The 18223-nt window shown below is 38.7% G+C and overlaps 1 protein-coding gene across 1 annotated transcript in view; it reads left to right on the top strand.

Annotated features, from left to right (window-relative positions):
* The window catches only part of DNAH10 (dynein axonemal heavy chain 10), a 49335-nt gene that overhangs the window by 3248 nt on the left and 27864 nt on the right, over window positions 1-18223 (top strand). Inside the window, exons 5-33 of the mRNA XM_059485414.1 lie at window positions 361-551; window positions 989-1187; window positions 1890-2084; window positions 2234-2404; window positions 3045-3221; window positions 3574-3699; window positions 4370-4539; window positions 5245-5396; window positions 5776-5940; window positions 6377-6584; window positions 7461-7617; window positions 8762-9238; window positions 9369-9527; window positions 9865-9990; window positions 10070-10172; window positions 10405-10583; window positions 11166-11377; window positions 11675-11831; window positions 12262-12495; window positions 12597-12719; window positions 13483-13716; window positions 14219-14442; window positions 14940-15209; window positions 15296-15479; window positions 15749-15883; window positions 16257-16409; window positions 16979-17167; window positions 17267-17413; window positions 17959-18150. Coding sequence (XP_059341397.1) covers window positions 361-551; window positions 989-1187; window positions 1890-2084; window positions 2234-2404; window positions 3045-3221; window positions 3574-3699; window positions 4370-4539; window positions 5245-5396; window positions 5776-5940; window positions 6377-6584; window positions 7461-7617; window positions 8762-9238; window positions 9369-9527; window positions 9865-9990; window positions 10070-10172; window positions 10405-10583; window positions 11166-11377; window positions 11675-11831; window positions 12262-12495; window positions 12597-12719; window positions 13483-13716; window positions 14219-14442; window positions 14940-15209; window positions 15296-15479; window positions 15749-15883; window positions 16257-16409; window positions 16979-17167; window positions 17267-17413; window positions 17959-18150 — 5409 coding nt within the window. The remainder of the gene's footprint in view (window positions 1-360; window positions 552-988; window positions 1188-1889; window positions 2085-2233; window positions 2405-3044; window positions 3222-3573; window positions 3700-4369; window positions 4540-5244; window positions 5397-5775; window positions 5941-6376; window positions 6585-7460; window positions 7618-8761; window positions 9239-9368; window positions 9528-9864; window positions 9991-10069; window positions 10173-10404; window positions 10584-11165; window positions 11378-11674; window positions 11832-12261; window positions 12496-12596; window positions 12720-13482; window positions 13717-14218; window positions 14443-14939; window positions 15210-15295; window positions 15480-15748; window positions 15884-16256; window positions 16410-16978; window positions 17168-17266; window positions 17414-17958; window positions 18151-18223) is intronic.

Below are 18223 nucleotides of genomic sequence, written 5' to 3'. Positions count from 1 at the left end.
GTTTTGATGGCATCAGCTGAACTGGGAAAAACTAAGATTTCTCTACTCCATTTTTTTTAGATAGTTTCTACCACAAATTACAGCTGATGCTTCAAAGTTTAAATTGTATTGAAAATCATCCAAACAAAGAGTTGAGCCAAAATTTAAAATCAGGACCTAAAATTTGGAGCAAAAGGTGCAGATTTGCACATCTTTAACCATGTGTGTTATTTAGGCAGCAGGATGTCTCCTTGTCCAGGTTATTTATTTAATGATCTTACAGACTTTCATAACCTGAGGCATCTACAGAGCAAACATTAGTTTACTAAATATGAATTTGTATATTTTCATGGCATCTTACCCACAATATGCATTCCACAGAATTTATCAACTGGCACTGGGGTGGATGTTATCTCCCATGTCATCCCCTCCCTGCTGAACGCCCTGAGGCTGGTGTGGATCATGTCCCGGCACTACAACAAGGACGCGACCATGGTGCCCCTCTTGGAACGGATCTCCTGGGAGATTTCCGAAAGAGTGTGCAGAGTTGTGGACCTGCAAACGCTCTTTAAGTAAGTGCTGGGTTCCTCTTTGACTGGGCTGTATTAATTAAAATATTTTATTATTATATTTGCTTGCTTCCATCAAAGAGGTGTCTGTATTTTTCAACCATCTGAAGTTGTATTAGAAGTCAATTTATTTTGTAATTTTCATAAATTACTAAATCAGCCATGAAGATACTGGTTCTTGTCCTCTTTTGGATTGAAAGAACGTGAACCAATAAAACAAATAGAAAGATAGAGGTAAAAAAGTGGCATAAATGTAACCAAAATCACTCCTCAAATAATATTGCCTTTCAAAATCTCATTGAAAATAAGTTATAAGTTTTGCCGAGATCTTGTAGAGTTAGAAGTGCTAAACCAGGGTATATTATTCCAGGGGAGATACAATTTTTTAATCTATAGTATTTCTATCTGTGATATCTTAACTGTGTTGATTTGATTAATAGACAAGACACAGCTACTGCAAAAAAGAAAATAACAGAAGCAAAACACACTCTTGAACAATGGAAAAAATGTTATTTTACTACTTGTATCCAAGTTGAAGAGTCAGGAAGTAAGCGATACTGGAAATTTGACGTGAAAAGTTTATTTGAAAAAACGGATTATATGGTTTCAATCTGTCAAGATCTGTATGATATGTTTCAGGTAGGAACATAGACAATAAATAGAGATTGTGTAATCACTGTATTCTACTGTAGAGGAGATTCTTTTGTGTTGTAGGTGTAGACTTGTTAACAATTTGTAGTTTTATGTCTGGGACCTGAGTGGTGCCTTTGATTCCAACAAAACTGCACTTGATGCTGGAGGTGCAAATGCTGGAGGTGGAATAACTTTTCTGCAGGTACTGGCTGGGGAAAGGTGCCACTTGTTCATGGTCTGAACATAAGAGACTTGCAGCAACTGTTTCACACATTTATGATTATCTTGGGTTGCCTTAATGAGATCAATAAAATACCATTTAAGTACACTATAATATAAAATTTGGCCATCTGTCAATCTGTGTATTAATTGCAGAATAACATATGAGTGGAGAGATGCTGTGTTTAGGCTAATTTAAGTCAGGGTAATTAGCAATATGGACAATCATTAAACTGTGTGTAAAGTGGAGTGAAATGGACTAATAACTGAGTATTATCTGTTATAGCAACTAAAATGCTGGGCTTGTAGATTGTTGCTGTGGTTTTTTCAGTGTCTCGTATTAAAATATTTGAAGTTTGAATCATAGCACAAACTGGTCATTCTCTGAGTGGCTGATATTTTTTAAAGGAAAAATTTAACAATAATATGTTCAGTGGCAGAAAAAATATTAAAAAGAAAGCTTTATGGTATGTTCTTGTGAATGAATAGGTTGCTGAAGAACTTCAGAATATATTTATTCCTGAACTGAAAACTGTGTCAGAAAATCCAAAGGGTGTTGATGAACTACAGAGAGAAGTAAATATAGTAATTAGTCCTATGGAAGACCTGAGATTTGACCCTTTTAGGGTGGAAAATGCACGTGACTGGGCATTCGTTGTGGAAGAATTTAGAGCAGATGTTGTGGTAGGTACCACATACTGTGATTGCCAAAAAATAGTAAAAATAAGCTTGACTGCTCATATTAAAAAGTATTTTCATTTTGCCACCCTTTCTTGGTTTTGCAGGATGAATTTCTCAGTGACAGGGTTTCTTTGTTTTCTTCCTTTGTTTAGGATATTGAAGAAAAGATGACAAGATTTATTGATAAATCTTTTACAACCCTTCGATCAGCAGAAACTGCTTTTGGCCTGCTGTCAAAGTACAAACGCCTCCAGATTCCTAAAACTATTAATAAGCAGTTCATGAAAAAGTTCAGTGTTGTTTTGGAGCAATATTGTAAAGAGGTATTCAATTTAGGCATTTCTTATCCAGTACATGAAGTTCTTTACCTAATGAAAATCATAAATCTGTATATGTCTAAATACCTGTGTGGTGTCATTTGCTATGTAAAAGACTGAACACTTTTATAAATAAACATGATAATTGCTCTCTTTTTTTGGGACCAAGTTGGAGAAATACTGTGGTTAATTTGCTGAAATGTGCACATCTGTCTATGTGAGACACTGTGGGAGCAGGAAGGTGCTCTGAATGCAACAAGGCTTGTGGCTATTCCTGCTCCTTGTAAACAGCAGCTCAAGCTTCCTGGGAAAATGGACTTTTTTATACCCTACAGCTTTCTTGTCACAACCAAGTTCATGATATGATTAGAAGATGTCATAGATCAACTTTGGAAGGCTAGCCTGTATGTTGGGAAGCTTTTGTTATCAGCTATTTTTTTTTGATATTTCAAAGGTCATTAAACTTAAAACAATCTCTCAGAACAGGCTGCCATAATGGAAGTTCCACAAGATGGAGAAATAAAGACAAAATAATTATCTTTATCCTGCTGCTGGAATTGGCTTCAGAACTTGTGCTGTGTATCAGACAGTGATCATGGGCAAGCAGTGGGAAAATTATTTCTTGCAATATTTTATTCTCTTCTAGGTTGAAATTGTTGAGCAAATCTTTGTTCAGAACCTCAAGGATCCACCCCTGTACAAGAACCACCCTCCAGTGGCCGGAGCAATCTCCTGGTCCCGATCCCTTTCCCATCGGCTCAGACACACCATTACCCTGTTCCAGGAAGAAAAGGAGCTTCTTGCCTCTAAACGTGGACAGGAAGTATGTTGGGTCTTTTGGTACTTGATGAAGGAAGAAACACTTTTGTTATACACTTGTAAAGATGTGACAGTGCTCTAATGTGAGGGGAAGTCCCAAATCTTTGCACACAGCAAGCCATGTTAGATGTGAAAAATGCATTGAAACCTTCCCACTGTTTCCCAGGGAGGCAGTGATGGAATCAATTATGTAATTCAAAAGCCCAAATTCTCCAGTGTCTGCATTAATTACAGGCTGTTACTTGTTCTCTTATCTAATAAAAACCAACGACCATATTGAGAGACCATATTAGGACAGGCTAGTTAAACATTTCTCATGATTTTTAAAATGAGTTATACAGAGTTGTCCTTTCTAGGTGCAACTAAAATATCTCCAATTGACCAAGAAAATGGAGGAGTATGAAGCTAAAAAATACCGTCAGTGGAGAGACAGGGCAGAACACGTGCTTCCACTGCTACTGAAAGATACTCTACTGACTCTTGTCGCTGATGAGGCTGCAACAAATGTTCATGCAGAGACTTCTGAGCAGGTGAAATGTAGGAAGATTGTGTACCAGGCTTCTCTGAGGGAAAAACTGAAACTTACCTGATGGTCAGTGAGAATTTTCTGAGAGTAATGTTTTAAACACAGATTTAGGAAAAGTTCTGAGCTGAGAATTGTTTGTGGCCCTTTATAAGACAGTTTCTGAATCAGCTGGCAAATGATTGAATTTTGTTTCTCTGTGTGTTCTTCTGTGCTGTAGTTCCTGTTAATTTTTTAGGTTTTGGTACAACATTTCTGGGACATTGCCACGGTACTTGGGACTGAAGTTAGGTAGAGGCAGTTTTCCAGCAGAGATCTTGCAGAATCCTGTTCCTACTAAACTTTTGTCTGGCTGAATTTCCACTGGGATTTCTGTTGTAACTGGTTGCAGCAATGTGTAAACAGAACTTTGGTTTGTTTCTTGTGATTGACAGCTGAAAAGGTAGTTCTGTGTAATTTCTGAACCAAGAATGCTGAGGCTACTATCAAATTTTAAAGGCATTTCCACAAGCCCTGAATGTCAGTCATTCTGACTTTTATCTTCTGCCTTATCAAATGTCTCCAAAAGCTCACCTTTACCTTGTAATGTTTCTTGCTCCTCTCTTTTCTGCTGCTTTCTTGTGTTGCAGAGCTCTGCAACAGAAGAGCCTGTCAGCATCAGGAAAAGTGTCAGCTGTGCTCTGAATTTTTCTCCTGAAATCCAAGAGATTATCACTGAAGCAAAGTACATGGAACAGCTAGGGCTTCCCATCCCAGAAATGGCGAGATATGTGGCATTACAGGAAGACAAATACCTCAGGTAAGGCTGTAACAGAATATCTGCCCACATACAGGCTTATGGCTGCATTTCAAGTGATTTCACTCCAGGAACAGGCCCTGAGTCATCCCATTTTGGAAACATGAGACCCCTTAGTGATTTTTTTTTAAAGGGTACAATTTCTAATGGCCATGTTGCACTGATAAGCTTTTCTTTGGCACTCTTTGCATCCTTTGTGCTGTAGGACTATTATACAAATTAACAACTTGTCCAAACCTGAGAGGAAAAAAATTTTCAATGAATTGTTTCTGACATTTAGATTTCAGCTCATTTAAACACACTATTGCATTCTTCTTGTACAGACTTGGAAAAGTCAGTTGTGTCTAAATTATCACAGACATTTGGCACACAGGTGTGCCAATAAATTCCTAAATGGATTTTAAAGTTCACCTGTTCAGTTCACCAATGTGCTGCAAACTGGGGCTGTCTCCATAACTTTTGAGATGGGGCAGGAGAGGTTTGTCCAGATACTATTGGAACCACATGAAACTTTTCTTTGTTTTCAGTGGGAAATAAATTACTTTTATAATCAATATGTATTCAGTGGTTAGTTCTGCAAATTTTGCTTTATATGAAAGTCTGAATAGAACAATGTAAGTTCTCGGCTCTTTGGTGGAGTTTGTAGCTCTTTTTCAAGAAAATAATCATTTTTGTCTTTTGAGTTTTTGTGTTTCTTACATTCCTTAGGTACACAAATAAATTGAAAGTCATGCTGAGTCGCTATCACAAATTAATGGAGATGGTGAGTGAAGCAGAAATCAAACTTCTTGATCGCCAGGTCAAAGAACTCTGGAGAACATTGAAAGCAGGACAGAAAAGACTCACATGGAAGTCCGTAGGTAATGGAGATACTACTTTAAAATGGCCTTAGACATTTATTTTTAGTTTAAAACATCTCAGTTCTACTTTTTATGATGGCAGAACATATGATCCATCCTCTTGCCACAGGGACAGAATAGCACATTAGACAAACTCTGACCCAGGAGATATTTCTTGGGTTTTTATTATATTTAAAACACTGGAGATGGTTAGAAACACTTAGCTAAAAGCTGTAAGGGAGCAAGATGAAGGATTAGCTGAGAAAACATCTAATCTATGATTTTGCAGAACTTTGGGTCATTCTTAGAGAGAAAACATGTCTGGTTGTGGCAATTTTGATGCATTGATGAAATACTTGTTAAAAGAGAAAAAAAACAAATGGTTTTGATTTATTTCAAGGTATTGGTGAATTTATTGTCCAATGTACACAAACCATTGGGAGATTAGAGTTACTTGTCCGTCAGATTCATCAAATTTCTGAAGACATAAACAACAAACTTCAGTTCATAGAGTCAACAAATCTCTTTAAGTTTCCACATTCAAAAAATGGTGACAAATGTCCTGGTAAGTCTTTATATTTTCATTTCCAAGCTCTGTGGTGTTTTATTTTTCTCTATCTGCTACTTTGTGTTTTAGTTGCTAAGATCAACCCTTTTAATTTTTATCAAAACTGATTACCAAGGGTGTAACAGAGGATGGAACGTTTCCTCAAATGGAAATGGCAGTGAGCTGGTTGTCTGCCAGATCTCTCTGTCACTTGAGTGGATGATGGATCAAATTTCTTTCAACACTTCAGAGCTGTAAAAAGGTTGCTATTAAATAATTGAATCAGATTAAAATCTGTATTTCAGAGGGCTGAAATATTAATAAATTAAAATATTTTTTATCATGACATAAGATCAATTTTGTGTTCACAAATAAAACTCAGGTATACACTTCAAGTGTATAAAACTGTTAGATCTTTTGCAGTTAATAATGCTAGTTTTTGTATCTCTTACAGGAGCAAAAGAATTTTTTGACTATGTTAAGTGTGAGCGAGGAAAAGATGTGGAACAACTGGTTAGAACATATTCTGCAATTCCACAATTGCTTATAGAAGTGGAAAGACGAGTTGCCTATACAAACAGTGGCAAATCTCCAAAACTGGCTTCCTATTATGCATATTGGGAAAATAGGATTTATCAGGCGTTGATACAGTTAGTTGTGAAGTAAGTGAATTGTTTGCTTTAATGGGTTTCCAGTCATCTTTAGGTTCTCCTGGATCTGTTGATGAGTGTGTGCACTGACATTCTGTTTAAACCCATCAGTGACTTACAGTTTGTGTAAGATTTGTATTTCCAGTGATTTTTTTCCTGTGGAGAAGGGAGAACTGATAACAAGGTACAGAGGAAACCCAGATTCTGAAAAAATGAGTATTGGCATGTTGTTGGCAGAAGAGAGAACTAAGACGCATTTGCTGCAATGTGTGTATTTGCACTTCCCTGGTTTATCTCTAAAATCAAGGTTTTGTTCTCCTAAAGAAGATGATTTTGAGAACTTGGTGTCTGAGTGCCAGGTGCCTCCCTGTACTGCATGGGGCATGAATCCAAGAACAAATGTTTTACTTGTTCTGCAGTGGCTGAGGCCAGTGCTGGAACAAGGCATTGTAAAGGCTTCCCTTACAAGCAAGGTGTTACCGCAATTCAGCATTGCAACTCTGTTGTAACATCCATCCAAGCTTCCCAACCACCTCTTCTTCCCATCATCCATGTTCTGCAATCTGATCCATGCTCAGATGACTTTGCCATGGTTGCTTGTCTGGGCTCTTGCTGTGAAGTTGACCACAGTCTCAAGATCCTTTTGCACCAATATATCTCCATTCATTCCTTCCAGCAGCTTCTTTTAGCAAGTAAAGCTTTTGCATTAAATCAGTTTAGTGAGACAGTTTTCCTCTCAGATACATCAGTGTTTCCAGCTGGGATCAATGATAACTCAGCCTACAGATCTAAGCATACACTTGAAAATTGCAACCTTTCTAGGGGCATTTTCCTGGGGGCAGCTCCTGATTATTTCTATCTTTGATGCTTTTTTTTTTCCTTTCTCAGGAATTTACGGGCTTTTAATGCAACTATTCTTGCAAACGTGCCACTGTTACAAGTAGAAGCTGTTTTATCTGCTCCTGAGATAACCCTGCATCCTAACGACAGTGAGATTGAAAAAATGACTATGCAATCTATCCAAGACTGTGTTGAGGTCACTAAGGTGATTTTTGATAAAGATTTCTTTTTGTTTCCAGAATTTGCTTGTGATTATAATGAGCTAATCTTATTTATGCTTGGGTAAGCATAAATGTCAAAGGGGAGATTGATATTGCTTTATCTTGAAATCAAAATACCCAGTACATTGTTCTAATTTTACAGACTGTCCTAATTTTACAAACTGATGATCAAGGGGAAAAAAATCCATGAGATTTTTACTCAGGTACAATTGCTGATGACTTTTTAGCAGTTTGGGCAGTGTAAGGACATGATTTGGTTCTATAAATCAGCATACATCAGAAGGAAATACTTCTCAGATTGCACTGCAGATGTTGCTTTCTGCTGTATGAATAAGCTGGTGGAATAAGGAACGTGAGTGGCCTCCTCTACTTTACATTACATTAGAAGCAGCAGAAAAAACAGTTCAGAAAATGTTGGAGAGAGGCATCTAGGACAGCAAATACTTAGATTAGGTATCTAACTTAACTGGCAGTGATGTAGCAGTATTTTCCTCCATAAATAGTTTCACACTGAACTTCTTTCCTGAAAAGAAGCCAAATAATGTGACAATGTTCCTGCCCTCTGCTGATGGACAAATGATTCCAGATGTCACCTTAAATGAATAAATTTAGTTTAAGTGTGCTTTTTGTGCTCAGATTTGCTGTTGTTCTCTACTGCTGCATTCAGACTGTTTGAGCCAATACCTTTTCCTCTCTGTCATGCTATAATCAGAAGAGATTTTAGAAACAGATAGAGTAATGCATGGAAAAGTTTTGTTAGGATGAAATGAACTCTTCTCAAGTTGATGGGAAAGTGTGATCTCTTTTTTTGCTGTCAGAAAAACAATTGATTTGAGAAATCATTGATAGCAGGTCCTACATTGTGTACTAAATATTGGTGAACTCCTTCACTGCAAGGGAAGGAAGCATTGGAACAGGCTGCCCAGGGAAGGGGTGGGGTCACCATTCCTGGAGGATGTGGCACATGAGGGCATGTATGATTTAGTGGGTGGCTTGACAGTCCTGGACTGCTTGTACTCAATGATCTTAGAGGGCTTTCCAACCCAGCTGATTCTATGAGTGATTTAACTAAAATGACTCCGCCAGGGAACTTTTCTGTTTTCTGACCCTGTCTTTGAAACTCTCCAGCACTTCGTACGATGGATGCATGGTACGTGTATTGAATGCCCTCCTCAGCACATCAGGGCGGATGAAGTTGTCACTTTCAGCTTCTACAGTGATGTCTCCCAGAGCCCTCTGGTAATTGAACAGGCTGTTCTCATCACTCAGAATGTCCAAAATCTCCTGGAATCTCTCAGGAAGTGTTTGAACCAGTGGAATAAGTATGACCAGCTGTGGAAATCAGACAAAGACGCAGTCCTGGACCGTTTAGCTGCACAAAAGCCTCCCTGTGTTGTCTTTGATGAGCACTTGCAGTTCTATATGACAATAACTCAGGAAGTAACTCAAGGGCCCTTGGTTAAAGATGAACAATTTATCAGGCTTCAGCTGGCTCCTTTAGCCTCTGCAGTGAAGGACACTGCTAGAAACTGGATGTTGTCACTTGGGAAGCTGCTTAATGAGTCAGCAAAGGAGGAGCTCCTCAGCCTTCAAGATGAGATTCAGGTAGGTGTTTTCAGTTTGTTTTTTTTTTTTGTTATCTTTATCACATAGACTAAGAAATTAATCTCATTACTGTAATTCTGACAATTGCTTTGTCAGTGTTGATTCTGGAAAGTATCTTTACTTTTTACAGAAATTATCAGAGAATCTGAATAAACCTCCTGAAACCCTGGATGATCTCAGAGTTGTCCTGGGCGCGTTTGCGGTGGTCAGAGACATTGCTGTTGAGGTGGAACTGAGATACTTGGACATTGGAGAGAGATACAGAACTCTTGAATTGTACAATCTTCCAGTAAGTGTGTGTCTCATCAAACCTTTCAGATCTGAGCTAAGGGCACAGATGCCTCACATGTGAATGAAGAAATATTTTCCTTTTAAGACATGTTACAGAATTACAGAATTATTGAGGTTTGAAGGGATGTCTGGAGACTCCGTAGTCCAGACTCCCTTCTCAAATCACTCTGCCCACTTTAAAATGGACATATGGAATCTGTTTAAATCCAGTTAAGGTCGCTTCAGTATTGGTTTTGTGTTTTGCAAATTTGTAATGTGAACAGATATTCCTCACTTTCTTGTGAAAGTGTGTGTCTATTTAGGCCTTGTGAGGGATGCTACTTGTTTTGTTTTAGGTACCTGAAGAAGAAATACTGCAGTCTGATGGTGTTAGGGAAGCGTGGGAGACTCTCCTTGTGGAGGCAACAGAAATCACTCGCAACCTAGATTGTAAAGGAGGCATAAAAGAAGCATTCACAAAGGTAATACTTGTAGTTAGTATAGAAAACAATTAGAAATGGAAACTGTTTAATAGAACTGTTTAAATTATGTTCTTTTTAGGCGACAGAGCAACAAATTGCAGACTACAGCAAAGAGACAGAAGACTTTTTGCAGAAACTCTTGAGTGAGGGGCCTGGTGTTGTTGGAGATGATCTTGATAAAGGTAGATGGACTAATGTGTGTGAAGTGATGTTTTGAAAATATTAGTCTTCAGACAATTCAAACTTTATGTAAAACAAGAAAATTATGCTTTCCTTATTAATATACAAACTCATCAGTTGGGAAAGTGAACATTTCTAGTACTGGAACATTCACAGACTATATGCAAATTCTGTCTTATTTCCCATGACGATCCCTGTCATGATTTATCTGTAAAATTCCCTCTCCTTTCCCAGGACTAGAACTCATGGCTCTGTTTGAAAAAGAATTAGCGAAATTGGAAGAAAGGCAGCGGCAGCTGGGCAGTGCTGAGAAACTTCTGGGCATGGCAGGAACAGCGTACCCAGACTTATTAAAAGCACAGCAAGATGCAAAAGCTATGAAGCAGGTCTATGACATTTATGCAGAACAAAAAGTGAGTGTCACACTGAGTCTGCAGGCACACATCCGTGTTCGTGCACAGACACACAGCAAAGATGGGGACTAAAGAAGAGGCTGCATTGCCCCCTGGTTACTGTCAACTCGGAAGCCTTTGCATGAAATAATCTATGCCCTGTGAAATAATTTTAGTATCATTAATGCAGCACTATCAGTGTCTCCTTGGTGGACCAAACACATCCTCTCATCAGATGGGAACAGACTTTCCCCAGCCTCTAATAACTGTTGGATGGCATTTTACTGCACATGGTTCCTGATCAGTTCAGTGAAACTACTTTTGGATATAGGATGTGTACAGGTGACAGTGGGTATCTCAGGCTTTAACTATTTTTTAAGAAGTTTTATTTTTCCAAAATTTAAATGCCCTGTAAAGTATGGTGCTGTTCTCCATATTCCCTTTTTACTATTTGTTATGCAAGTGATTGTGTTTGGCTATGAATCTGTCCTGGACATGAACTTGTCTCTCCCTAAGTTTGTAAAATGTTAATATAATTACGTTTTGGGGGTCAAAACTAAAAGGAATATGTTTTTTCCCCCTTCTTAATGTCCTTGTTTGCAGGCAGCTAAAGAGAAGTGGTCTAAGACACTCTGGATAAACCTCAATGTCAAGGTTCTTCAGGATGGAACCGAAGGATTTCTGAAAGCCGTTCGGAAGCTGCCCAGACAAGTGCGTGGTATGCCAATATGTAAGCAACTGGATAAAAGCTTGAAGTCTTTTCTGAACTCCATTCCTTTGTTGCTTGATTTGAAAAATGAAGCTTTAAGAGAAAGGTTTGTTTGGATTTATTTACATCACCATATATAGAAGTATTTGATGTGTTTTGTTAGAACTTTCAGTTACCATTACTGGGGTCATAGCATGTCCTGGAGCTTGGAAATTTATTTCTGCCTAATGAACTTGTGTAATAACATGAAAGGTGCTGCAATGACTGGGATAATTTATTTATTCAGACTAGTAGTTCTTATTTAAACAGCAGAATCCTAAACATAAGTTCATTATTATATGTTACAGTTGTTTTTGTTTTTTACTGTATTATGGTGTTAAACTGATGTGTCAATTTAAAACAGGCATTGGGAAGACCTTATGGAGAAAACAGGAACAAGATTTGAAATGAAAACGGAAACATTCACTTTGGAAAATATGTTTGCCATGGAACTTCACAAATACGCCGTGGTTATCAGTGATATAGTTGGAACTGCTATTAAAGAACTTAGCATTGAGAAGGTAATGTACTGAATTATAGAATCAATGTAAAGCTAAGAAGACAAGGATGACAACAATCAGTTTTATTTAAGAGTTTTAGATTAGCATAACTGCAAGTTTGGCCATCTTCAGGGAGCTGCCATGAGCTACATGAGCTGGGATTTACAGCTCTGTTAATGAGCTCCTACTGGCACAGGATCCTTGCAGAATTGGGTTTGGCAGCAGCATATTGGATTTCTATGATTATACTAAGAAAGTTTGTCCTATGAAAATGGATCTGAAGAAGGATCAACTCTCTTGCTATCATTCTTTGAAATAGATTGCTTCTTTGTAAACCAGAGTTAGAAAATCTGCAAAAAATTTAGCTGAATTAGCTGTTTCATTTTTTGCTAAGATTATAGGCCTCCAGTTTTGAAGACTGAAATATGCATTTTTTTATGTTCACATGCAGGGACTGAAGGAAATAATAGAAACCTGGGAAAATATGAAATTCCCTGTAGAAGTGTACACCAAAGGCACAGAGACACGAGGCTTTATTCTGGGATCTGTAGAGGAAATTTTAGAGACTCTTGATGACAACAATGTCAATCTTCAGAGTGTTTTGGGCAGTCGCTTTGTGGGTCCTTTTCTTTCAACCGCTCAAAAATGGGAAAAAACTCTGTCATTGATTAGTGAAGTAAGCGAGGTAGGAGGAAAGTGCTGGACTAAATAATTAATGTTTATTATTTACAATCCATATTTTCCATTGTATTTCTGTTTCCTCTGATGGTAGCATTTGATTTGTAGATCTGGATATCAGTTCAGAGAAAATGGATGTACCTGGAGAGCATTTTTGTTGCTCCAGATATCAGAGCACAGCTTCCGGAGGAAGTCAAAATATTTGACCGTGTAGACCAAATGTTTAAACAGGCAAGTAACTGACTTGTGATCAGCATATTTAGTGCATTTTGCTTCCAGTTCCATAGTTACTTATAGTCTTTTGTGACATGTGTAATACTGAGAATGATGTGCTATAATTAATTGAATATGAGATTAGGGAACCCAGGAATTTTCTGGTTTACTTCACATCTGTTATAACCAGCAGACTTCTCCTGATTTAGCTGAGATGGGCAGATGTGAGGTCCTTGGCTGACAGCATGGAGTAGGCAGAATCTCCTTTTGTTTCATTGTTTACAACTTTTTACTTTTACCTTGGTAAGAAGAAGCTTAGATGTGTTCCTATTGATTGAGGACCTATGTAGATGCTAAAAAGGCTTTCCTGCTTCATGCCACTGTTCCCATACTGAACACATATTCCTGGTATGAAAATTGCTTACTTACTTTCCTATGTGCAAAATTGAGAGAGTACTGTGATTTTAAAATATGATGTTTGATCTGTCCTTGAAGTACCATTGTGTACAGAGCAGAGTCAGGTATGTGCTTAAGCTGGCCTGATTGGGGATACAGGCTTGTTGGGCTTACACTTGCTTTTATAGTTCTGTCTCCATAAACACACTACCTTCATGTTTTCATACAGCACTGCAGCACCAAAAAACCATTTCAAAACCTTTGATTCATTTCTACAAGGACCTGTACTGCTTGTGCTGTTTGCATGCTTTGTCATTAATGAAATATAATTTATATAACCTATTGCAGTTCAACATTTTCTAAACTCCCCTTTCTCCCTGTATAGATAATGGAAGAAACTGTAAAAGACCCGATAATAAAAAATTGCTGTGAAGTCCCAAATCGTCTATCAGACCTCCACCGTATAAACGATGTGCTGGAGAAATGCCAGAAAAGCTTGAATGAATATTTGGATTCCAAGAGAAATGCTTTCCCCAGATTTTTCTTTATATCTGATGACGAGTTGCTCAGTATCCTTGGCAGCAGCAGTGCACTCTGTGTCCAGGAACACATGATAAAGGTACAATGTCTGGCTTTCCACAGTGCCTTGTGCTTTTAAGTGCTTTGAAAAGTTTAACAGACTGTACTGTACATACTCATAAGTATGCATGAACATTTTTTGCATACAAAGAGAATTCTGGCAGCATCTTGAAGAAGATTCTGAATAACCAGATCAGATCTGATGCACAGTCTCTGCTGCCTCTCACACTGCTTGGTAGCAATTATGGTAGAGGAACATTCAAGATACACCAGAATGATCTATCATTAAAGAACTTTACGCACAGATTGTAGCTCCTTCTAGCTCTTATTTTCTAGGGGGGAAAAAAATCAATGTAATTTGGGCCTGATTATTTGCTTGATATTCTGCAGTTCTGCTGCTGGGCTATACATCAGCATTTATGTTTGATTACTTGGGAGTCAGATCCATTTCTCTGGAGGAGAGCTGGGGTTGCATATGTTTACATTTGGAGGCTTTGTTTCTAAAATGCCTGTGAATTTCTTTGTTGGTACATTTCATTCAGATGTTTGATAATGTAGCCTCGCTGAGGTTCAAGGACGGTGACAATGATGAGAAGATTGCCACAGCCATGATCTCAGCAGAGGGGGAGGTGATGGAGTTCAGGCAGGATGTCCATGCTGTGGGCAGAGTGGAGAACTGGATGACAGTAGTGCTGGAGGAAATGAGACGGAGCAACCGGCGCCTCACCAAGGAAGCCATTTATCGATATTGTGAAGACAGAAGCAGGTGAAACAATCAGTGTCAAGGAACACATAAATAGCTGATGTGTTAATGATATGGAAAAGTTACGGCATAATTTTACAATTCCTGCACATTTTAGTCTGTGTATCTCTATGTGGAGGGATATGAATACATTCACATGCACTATTTTGACCAACCATGAAGAATGCATAATCTCTCATATCTATTTTCCTAAATCTTGAGTTTTATTTTTGGTGTTGTGCGTTCAGTAAGTTTTTCTCACAATGGAAATAAAATTTCCTCTTGGAAATTTTATACCTGGAACAAACAGCTTTTCTATCAGAATATTTCCTAGGCTTTTGAAATCCCCCAGCATACCTTGATAGAATTCTGTGTATCTCTGAAAAGTTTGGCTTGTGTTGTAGCTGCTGCAGGAACAGGAGAAACCTCTTTTTTGTTGTTGTGTTTTTTTTCTTCTTTTGTCATCAGTTACTTAAAATAAATAGTAACTCAGCCTCCCTCACTGTATGTGTTTTCCATAGAGTTGATTGGATGTTGCTCTTCCAAGGCATGATGGTGCTTGCTGCTAATCAAGTGTGGTGGACTTGGGAGGTAGAGGATGTCTTTCGGAAAGTGAAAATGGGAGAAAAGCAGGCAATGAAAATTTATGCTAAAAAAATGCACAAGCAAATAGATGACCTGGTTACCCGCATTATGACGCCCTTGAGCAAAAACGACAGGAAAAAATACAACACTGTTCTCATCATCGACGTGCACGCCAGAGACATCATCGACGTATTCGTCAGAGACAGGTAAGCACCACCTCCAACTCCTGAGCTAACACCAAACCTAGGGGTTGTGCTGCCATCCTCTTGGCTGACGTGAGCTCTGTGTGCAGCATCCTGCAGGCTCAGGAGTTCGAGTGGGAGAGCCAGCTGCGCTTTTACTGGGTGCGCGAGCCGGACGAGCTGATGGTGCGGCAGTGCACCGGCGTCTTCTCCTACGGCTACGAGTACATGGGGCTCAACGGGCGGCTCGTCATCACCCCGCTCACCGACCGCATCTACCTCACCCTCACACAGGTGCACCCTCAGGGACATTGTGCTAGCAAGCCCCTGTTATATTTAGGCACATCCTGTTTTATTGCCTCTTCCTGCTGTCTCCCACCGTGAACGCCAAGATGTTTGAAATCAGTTGTGATATCCTTCTCACCTCATTGCTGCAAAGACAATGTAGAAGGCATTCACAAAGATTAAAGTTTTTCGTACCCAAGGATTCATTTGTGGTTTTGTTACCAATCTAACATAAATCTAATTCAAGCTGTGCTTTGCTTTTTGGTTTGTCTTCAAAGGCTCTATCAATGTTTTTGGGAGGAGCACCAGCAGGGCCAGCAGGCACAGGGAAGACAGAAACAACCAAGGATCTGGCCAAAGCACTGGGCTTGCTGTGTGTAGTGACAAACTGTGGAGAAGGCATGGACTACAAAGTAAGAGTTAAAGATCTGTGTTCTCTGAAAAAATGCCAATTTCTGCTCTTTATCAGTGCCCAGGATCAGGACATACTCTGAACTTCTACATAAGTATCTCCATTAGAGATACCATGCTGTTTGATAATTAAATTTAGTAAAAAGTGTCAATTTTGAATAAATTTCTGAAGGAATTTCAGGCCCTTTTAAGCAGGGGAGCAATTGCTGTATGTTTTGTGTTTAAGTGTATGATAGGCAATCTGCACTTGGCAAGTAATTATTGCAAGACCAGAGGTTTATCCACCATTAAGTATTTTAGTGTGTTTAGAAGTTTTTTGATGCTGAATGTTTAACATAGTCACTGCTGAGAAGTTTTTCTTGTTGCTCCTTTTAGGCAATGGGTAAAATTTTCTCAGGCCTTGCCCAGTCTGGTGCATGGGGATGCTTTGATGAATTCAATCGCATCGATGCTTCCGTGCTTTCAGTCATTTCTTCCCAGATTCAGACAATCCGAAATGCTTTAATGAATGGGTGGAAAAGATTTCAGGTAAACATTAAAAAAGAGAAGTAATTGTGGAAGGCTAATCTTGGTTTTCAGGGGCAAGATACAGGGTTAGACCCCATCATTAGATCAAAGGGCTGCTGCTTCTGTATTTCGTTTGGGCTGAACATTTCAAACTCCAGAGTATGTACTTTTGGTTTGAAAGATGTTAAATCCTTGCTGATTGCCTAATCCTTTGCCAGGTTGTTCCTTTGTGAAGTGAGATAAAAGTGATCTTAATAGGATAATAGCAAGTAAATGGGGTGATAGTCTAGTAGTAATCAGGAACAGCAGTAATTTAACTTGATGTGGGTTGTGAGGTTTATTTACTGAGGCTTTATTTACTGATGCTTACTGGAATTAAAAAACCTCAGACTGAAAATTTGAGACTTGCGAAATATCTTAAAGAAGGTGCATTAATCCCATTGTTTGTATCACGATGACTTTCTAAAGCTAAATATTTTAGCACTTTGTCCTAAGTGGGTGCCCCAGTATTATTGGTTTTCTCTTTGAGCAAATAGTATTTTTTTTTTTTAGTTCCTAATTCACATTGTTCTGTTTTCTTATGCCTTTAGTTTGAAGGACAGGAGATTTCCCTTGATAGCCGTATTGGCATTTTCATTACAATGAACCCTGGTTATGCTGGCCGGACTGAGCTCCCTGAGTCTGTAAAAGCTCTGTTCAGGCCTGTGGTTGTGATTGTACCAGATCTTCAGCAGATCTGTGAAATAATGCTGTTTTCTGAAGGCTTCCTTACAGCAAAGGTAAGATGATTGTTGTTACCCATACCCGCGTACCCACCCATGTTTGCATGGCCAGTAGCAATGTCCACATTTGTGATCAATAATTTAAATCTCAAACAGGTCCTTGCCAAAAAGATGACAGTGCTGTACAAGTTGGCAAGGGAACAGCTTTCTAAACAACATCACTATGATTTTGGACTGCGGGCCCTTAAGTCAGTGTTGGTAATGGCTGGAGAATTGAAAAGAGGATCAGCAGACCTCGATGAGGTAGATTTGCTGCTTAGTTACCCTGGGCATCTAATCTTTTTTTCATTAGAAAGGTAATGTGTTTCCCCATCTGATGTAGTTTGTCTGGTTTGGAAATAAGAACATTGGTGTTATTTGTCTTATTATTTCCCTTTGTTCTTATTGAATTTCATTGTGCTTTCTGCCATTTCTGCCATTTCTGCTTTCTCCAGTCAAAGTAGGCAAATCTATGGAAAATGAGATATTTTCCTGCTTATTAAGTCCAGGATGGAAATAGCCAGATGAGTGTGTCTGGATGACTAGCAAAAACTGAAGAGTGAGTGCTCCAGCTTGGGGAAGCTGTGGTGTTTGATTAACATGGTAGAAAAAGGCAGTGTATTATTCTTAGTTATTGATACACTTAATCCACATAAAATAACCTCTGTGGTTTCCACTAGGAACTGATGACAAAAAAACAATCTAAAAGCTGCACTGAAATAATTGAGCAATAGTTTTTAAAGTTTTGAAGTACCTCATTTTAGCTAACAAATATTTGGTAAAGATTGATTTTGCTATGTTTTGTCTAGGATGTGGTGCTAATGAGAGCTCTGCGAGATATGAATCTTCCTAAATTTGTGTTTGAAGATGTACCTCTGTTCCTTGGCCTGATCTCTGACCTCTTTCCTGGCCTGGATTGCCCTCGAGTCCGCTACCCTGACCTTAATGATGCTGTAGAACAAGTGCTGGAAGAACGAGGTTATATTGTTCTACCAGACCAGGTATAAAAAATATTAATTGCTTGAGGTTTTGTTGTAAATGTGAAGCTGCAGGTGCATTGCTGCACCCTGGAGT

Source organism: Ammospiza nelsoni, chromosome 18, assembly GCF_027579445.1.
Source record: "Ammospiza nelsoni isolate bAmmNel1 chromosome 18, bAmmNel1.pri, whole genome shotgun sequence".
Taxonomy (NCBI): Eukaryota; Metazoa; Chordata; class Aves; order Passeriformes; family Passerellidae; genus Ammospiza; species Ammospiza nelsoni.
Note: the sequence above shows the minus strand (reverse complement) of the source record. Positions and strands in the feature narration are given on the sequence as shown.